At 42.0% G+C, this 6,000-nt stretch overlaps 1 protein-coding gene across 2 annotated transcripts in view; it reads left to right on the top strand.

Annotated features, from left to right (window-relative positions):
• Window positions 1–2,271: 2,271 nt before the first annotated feature.
• The window catches only part of RHOBTB3 (Rho related BTB domain containing 3), a 29,837-nt gene continuing 26,108 nt past the window's right edge, over window positions 2,272–6,000 (top strand). The window contains exons 1-2 of one of the 2 annotated variants that reach the window (XM_039709576.1): window positions 2,272–3,040; window positions 3,209–3,425. In XM_039709576.1, coding sequence (XP_039565510.1) covers window positions 3,039–3,040; window positions 3,209–3,425 — 219 coding nt within the window. In that variant the 5' untranslated portion in view covers window positions 2,272–3,038. The remainder of the gene's footprint in view (window positions 3,041–3,208; window positions 3,426–6,000) is intronic. The other variant, XM_039709577.1, reaches the window with a different exon arrangement.

Raw genomic sequence — 6,000 nt, 5'->3', positions numbered from 1 at the left:
GGAAAATTCGGCATGGATCAATGCACATAAGGCTACAGCTTTCACTAGGGAAAAATCCTCCTCCTTGACTTGCCTGCACTTATCTCCTTTCATTAGCAAATATCATTCCCCTTTGTCATTAACGACTGTGTATTTGTTTTCAGTGCTGAGGTACTCACTGGAAAGCTACAACGGAAATGTTAGGAAAAAAATTGTTCCAGCACAAACTTCACAAGGCCGAATATGCTATTGTTTCCTGGACCTTGTCAAAGACTCCCTTCTCTGCAGTTTAGTCTTTGTTTGTCAGCAGCAGTGGCAAATACTTGGTGGATGAAAGGTTTGCTGATCACAGGAGGGTATTCAATTTTCCAATTGCCAAACAGAGAACAGTCAAGCAATCCTCTGTAATCCTCTCAGTTAAACAATCTTTTACGGCTTTCCCTTGCAGTGCCCGTGTAACTTGCAGAATGCAACTAGGGTAGGGGTGCCAAGAAACTTCCCTATTCTTGGAATTTATTATCCTGCCAAAGTGAACTCATTTCCTTTCCTGCTTTGTTTGTTTGTTTATTTGAAATGCATTGCACAATCCCTGAGCAATGCAAGGAAAAATGGGATTATGGACCTACGTTGACAGGAGAACGGACAGCATTCTCAAATTTTAATGCTTGCTTTTTAAATATTGTTTTCAGTCATATGATTGCTGGAAAACCATTATAAAAACAGTTCAGTGTATTTTGAGTATGTAAGCTTTAAGTGTTGTTCATCATCTGAGATGAATCTCACATCCACTATCTGCACACTTTGCCAAAGCTGATACTTCTGTCAGTCCCAAGTAGTTTCCCAGGTGATTGAAGGAAGAAGTGAGAGGAAAACAAAAATGTTTTCTGTGACCCTCCATTCTCAGTTGGTACTCCTACCCTTGTCACCCCTAAGCAGGACTAGGTCTGCCGCAATGAATAAGCTATGTTAATTGAAGTTTGAGTTAATTGGGTCACTACTCATTAGTATTGCCTTATTTACCAGTCCAGTTTTTCTTGGTATTACAACTATCTGTATGAGTGTCCACATCTGCATGTGTGGGTGTGTTGTAGTTATAATATGCATGCATGTATTTTAAACAAAGGTTATATAAATCTGTGTATGCATACCTGTGTCTGTATATGCATGTGCACATTTTTTTCTGTATTTAGCTATTTATGAATTTAGCTATACCAGGTCAGGCTCATTAGTGATGTGAAGAACTTTTCTCCCAAAGGTTTCCTCATTTTCAATGGGTAGATTGCTACAAATAAAAATTTAAGAATTCCAAGGCATCTTTAGTGACCTTTACAAAGTACACAAATAGTCATGGTTGCAAAATGTTGAGTGCTCTCTCGACTCACAACATGATGTACCCATGGACACCCAGTGTTTGGACACCACTGAGACTTTGGATGTGGACAGGGATACATCACAGTCAAAGGATCATCTGCGGAAAAAGCCAGTGGTTTCCTGTGATACTTTTTAAAACTTACTTATGAAACATACATTCTAACTTTTTTCCAGGATGAAATAAAAACACAACCTCCACTTGTCATTTGTCTTTTAGTTTTCTAGAGCAAAGCTAGATTGAAAAGCAGAAGCTAGGATGGGATAAAATGTGTGAAAACAAACAGGCTGGGAAATTATCTGTTGTTTTGTTCTTTGGGTTTTTTCTTTTTTGGTAGTACCTATACAATTTATAACAAAAATAATAATTTAGCATTCATTAGCAGATAACAATACTTACGTTTTATTAAAATGGTCTTGCCATTCAGTATTATATCTGTATAAAACTTTGTTTGTGACATCAAATGTCATCTCCTAAATTTGCTAATAGTGGAACAGTACTTTTCTCAAAGTATGGATTGTTGCAAGCAAAGCTTTATTCATTATTCTGTTGATAATCGTATCAAGTCCTGTTTTGAATGAGTTCTTGCCCATGGGATTAACAGCAGCATGTATTCACATAACACAGAGTATTGTGTACCATCTAGTATGCCTAAAACATTTTTACTCTTTTTTTTAATTTTTTTTTTTTTAATGTATGCAGTGGTTTGTGGCAGCAAATGGTATTTTTAGAATGGATGTAGAACATCTCCTGTGTAACCTCTGTAAGTGACCCTGCATTGGGGGTTGGGCTAGGTGATCTTCAGAAGTCCCTTGCAACCTAAACCATCCTGTGATTTTTGTTTGTTTTACTATAATGCGAGAGCATCCTTTTGGAAAATAGTGCTTTTGAACACTAAAAAGCCCACGTGACATTTAAGAAATTGTATTACGAATCAGCCCACTACGAAAGGACTTTGAACAGCCTGCTGAAAAGATAGATACTATTTAAATAGTAATTTAAAATAGTTTAAATACTTTAAAAGAGGAAGTTTACACCGCTTTCTTCTTCGGCTGTGATAGTCCCAGGTCCCTCCCCTGGTGCAGACAAGCGGTGGCACCGTCTCCTGGTGTGGAGGTGTTGGTCCTGTTCGGGCGGGCGGCAGCAGAAGGCGTGCCGGATGGGACCCGGCTCTGCCCCAGCGCCTTCCCTGCCCCTGCTCACCTGGTGCACCTGCCCTCCGCTCGTCACCTCGCTCTGCCCATCGCTCTGCGGGGCTGGCTGACGTCAGGATGCGGCGGCCGGGACCGCCCGGCCGGACGCGGCTTCGCCTTCCCCGGCAGCGCCGGGGCACCGCGGCCACCGCAGCCCGGGCTGCTGCTCATCCTGCTGCCGCCGACCCCGCCGCTGCTGCAGATCCCGATCCTGCTGCAGATCCAGATCCTGCTCCTGTTATTGCCACTGCCGCTGATCCTGCCGCTGCTGCAGCTCCGGCGTGCGGCCGCAGTCCATCGCCCGGAGCAGCCAACCCCGAGTTACCCGGCCTGGCCACAGCCGGGGGAATGCGGCAGGAGTCCCCGCGGTCACCGCAGCGAGATTGAGCCTGGACACCGAGGAATAACAAGCCAAACCAGCTGGGGATTTGCAATGCAAGCAGTCTTTCCAGGTTTCTTTTCTGCTTTGCTCCCACCCTGCTGTTGGATTTGAGATCATGTATGTGTTTTGCTGTTGATTACAGGAGGGTGTTAAAATCTAGGGAGGGAAGAGGATTCTGAAGGATTAATATGTTAGTTTTGATTTAAGGGGATTTTATTTTCTTTCCCCTTATCCCTGCCCTTCATCTTTGTTAACACAACTTTGTCTTTATTATTTTTATTCTAGGTCGGTTAATATTGTAGCTTTTGGGAATGAAAGAGATGGTTTTTCTGAGGACAATCAGCAGCCCAGCCTGATCTGGAATTATCTCAGGAGAAGTGCTCTCATTTCCCAGATTGACAGCAGCTTGTCTGCCAGTCACGTTGGAAACCCAGTTTTTACTGAGTATCAAGCCTGCGTATTTGGAAATGTCAGACTGGTGGTACACGACTGCCCTGTCTGGGTAAGAGATCCATCTCAGTCTTTTTTACTACACTTAACAGTGTGAGCTGTTTTAGTAAAATGAAATTATATCCTAATTTTAAATTATTTTCATTGTTGTGGGATTCTATCTGTAGTTTTATTATTGCATTTAGTAAAAACCTATAAAATGTAACCAGGCAAATGCTAGGAAATCTCCAATGTGCTATAGAAAGGTTGTCATAAACAAACCTCTGCTGGGCCTTCCCTGTAAGATGTTGGGTTTTTTCAACTGTGTTGGTTAGTGGAAATTTTGTGAAAGACAATCCAGAGGCAAACGAGAATGCCTTTTTTGTGACACTGCACCATAATCTCTCTCTCAAATATTTGTCAACAATAAAATGAAATTTTATTTTTCTGTAAAAAAAGGCAGTAAGTTTTCCAGCTGAGAAAAATGACAGATTAAAAGATCTGATAGCTTGCAAAATAAAATGTAGGGAATCATTTTACTCCTCTTACAAAGAATAATCATGTCTTAACATTATTACTTTCATCTGATGGTAAATAAAAAAGATTTTGTCTCTGTTGCATGTTGTCAGCACTTTTGCTAGTAAGTGAGAAAACTTACTTTGGAGTGTGAGCAGATCAATGATTATGTAAGAAATGATACTGATAATCTAAATTAAAACATATGTAATGACTACTTAGTAGCCTTTAAAAAAAAACCAACAAAAACCTCAGCTTACCAGCTTTCAGAAATTAAAACAATAATCAGTTTCAGCTCCATCATTTTATCCTTTGGGTGATTTTTGTACTCCTGTAAGGGAAACCTTTTGTAGAATCTGCAGGAGCCATAACAGCTCCATGAAATTATCAGAAGCCAGCAATCTTAAAATGAAAGAATCCAGTTTAGCTGTCCTTCTGCTCTTTATTTCTTTTTGCCAGCTGATTACAGACACCAGTTCAGATGGACTGGGGGATCCTGTTTCTAATCTGTGAAGCTGCATGTGACCTGCACGTGCAGTTTGCTGGAGTCACTGGAGCGCAGCAAAGAGTAAATCTCCTGAATATAAATGAAGTCTGTAGGAATTCAAAGGCTGTTTCAGAAGGATGGAGGGGGGTGGGAAGGCAAGTAGGGGTAGCTGGAGAAGGGGAAGCAAGGACACAGATTGGAGACAGAATTTGTGTGTTTTTACATTGCTTTAATTGCATTTGGCCTTCTACAGAACAAGGTTCAGTTCTGGAGACCTTATAATCTCTGCCCTTCAAAAGTTATTGTCTGAATCACTGCATTTCTAAGGCCTCAGTTTTTTTCCCTCTATCACTAAAGAAGGCAGGAGATATATTACTGAGAAAGTTGAGGACAAATTAACATTTTTTTCTTCATGGGAGACCTGTCAGATAGCAGGACTGAACTCTGCAGGAGGTTATTTGTCATGCATAAAGCAGTGTCCTTGGTAGGGTAAGGCGGAGCAGGACCATTTCCCACAGCCTGGGTGCTTGAGGTTTACAATGTCACAGTGGCTGGTTCAGGACTGCTCCTCTGCTAGCCTGGGGAAACAGCACAGAACAATTCAAAAGGTTACCAGATGTTGCCTCAAATCATATTCTGGATAGGAAAGGATCCGTGTTACATGTTACCAACACACAGAGATGGTGGAATGGGCCTTGGAGTATTTCAGCCTCTACCATCTGAGCACCGGGCAGATTTGCATTTTACCTGGGATTTGTACCTCCACTAGATTAAACCCATGTGATTTAGGCAAGAGAGTCCTAGACATGAACTTGGCGACTGAGTGCTCTGATAGCTGTGTCTCAAAACTCAAGGGTGCCCAGCTGCTCTTTGTGTTTCCACAGCCATCAGTGTGGAAAAGCAGTGTTGATGTGGTTTTACTGACTAGAGTTCCACAGTGAGTGAGGGGATCCTTTTGCATGGCAGATTGTGGTGCAGTTTAATTTTCTTGAGTTTCAGTCTGCTGTTGCACCTGTCAGCCCAGGATACTGCTCAGCCTTTTGATTCTGCAGGAGGGTCAGCAGGTCAAGTGTCTTTGGGAAATGACAAAGATAAATTCATATTTGCCAACTTGCAAACTAGCATGTTGTGAGGAGCTCTCCTTCCTCTGACAGTTGCAGGGTGCAGGATAGAAACGCTGAATTTGGGGACCTTATAATATCACAGGACTCTAGAGACAGCAGTGGAACACCACACTGTTCAAAATCTGGGGGCAAAATGTCAGAGTTTCCAAGGACAGGTTGTTCTTTGTGTGCCACTGTCTGGGTGCACCACTGTGGCTTGCTCTGGCAGAGCTGCTTGCTGTGTGCAGGGGACAGGTGCACAGTGCACCGACATCATTGTAAATCATGTGGCCTCCAAACATTTTCTCAAAAAATGCAGACCTAGGGTAAGAGAAGACATAAGGAACTAAAGAAAACACGTGTGCTAACATCTCTGCTGAATATTGTGATTTTAATAGCTGATCAGTTGCTAATGCATGCTTAAACTGCTCTATAATAAGGCATATTGAGAATGTCCCAATTTTTTTAATTTCAGAGGGGTAAACCCCTGTATGGAGCTAGTAAATCATAAGGGGAAATTTGCAAGATGAATTTTAAGACTG

Source organism: Passer montanus, unplaced genomic scaffold, assembly GCF_014805655.1.
Source record: "Passer montanus isolate IOZ18808 unplaced genomic scaffold, ASM1480565v1 scaffold218, whole genome shotgun sequence".
Taxonomy (NCBI): Eukaryota; Metazoa; Chordata; class Aves; order Passeriformes; family Passeridae; genus Passer; species Passer montanus.
The sequence above is the reverse complement of the archived record's forward strand: the minus strand, read 5'-3'. Positions and strand labels throughout refer to the sequence as shown.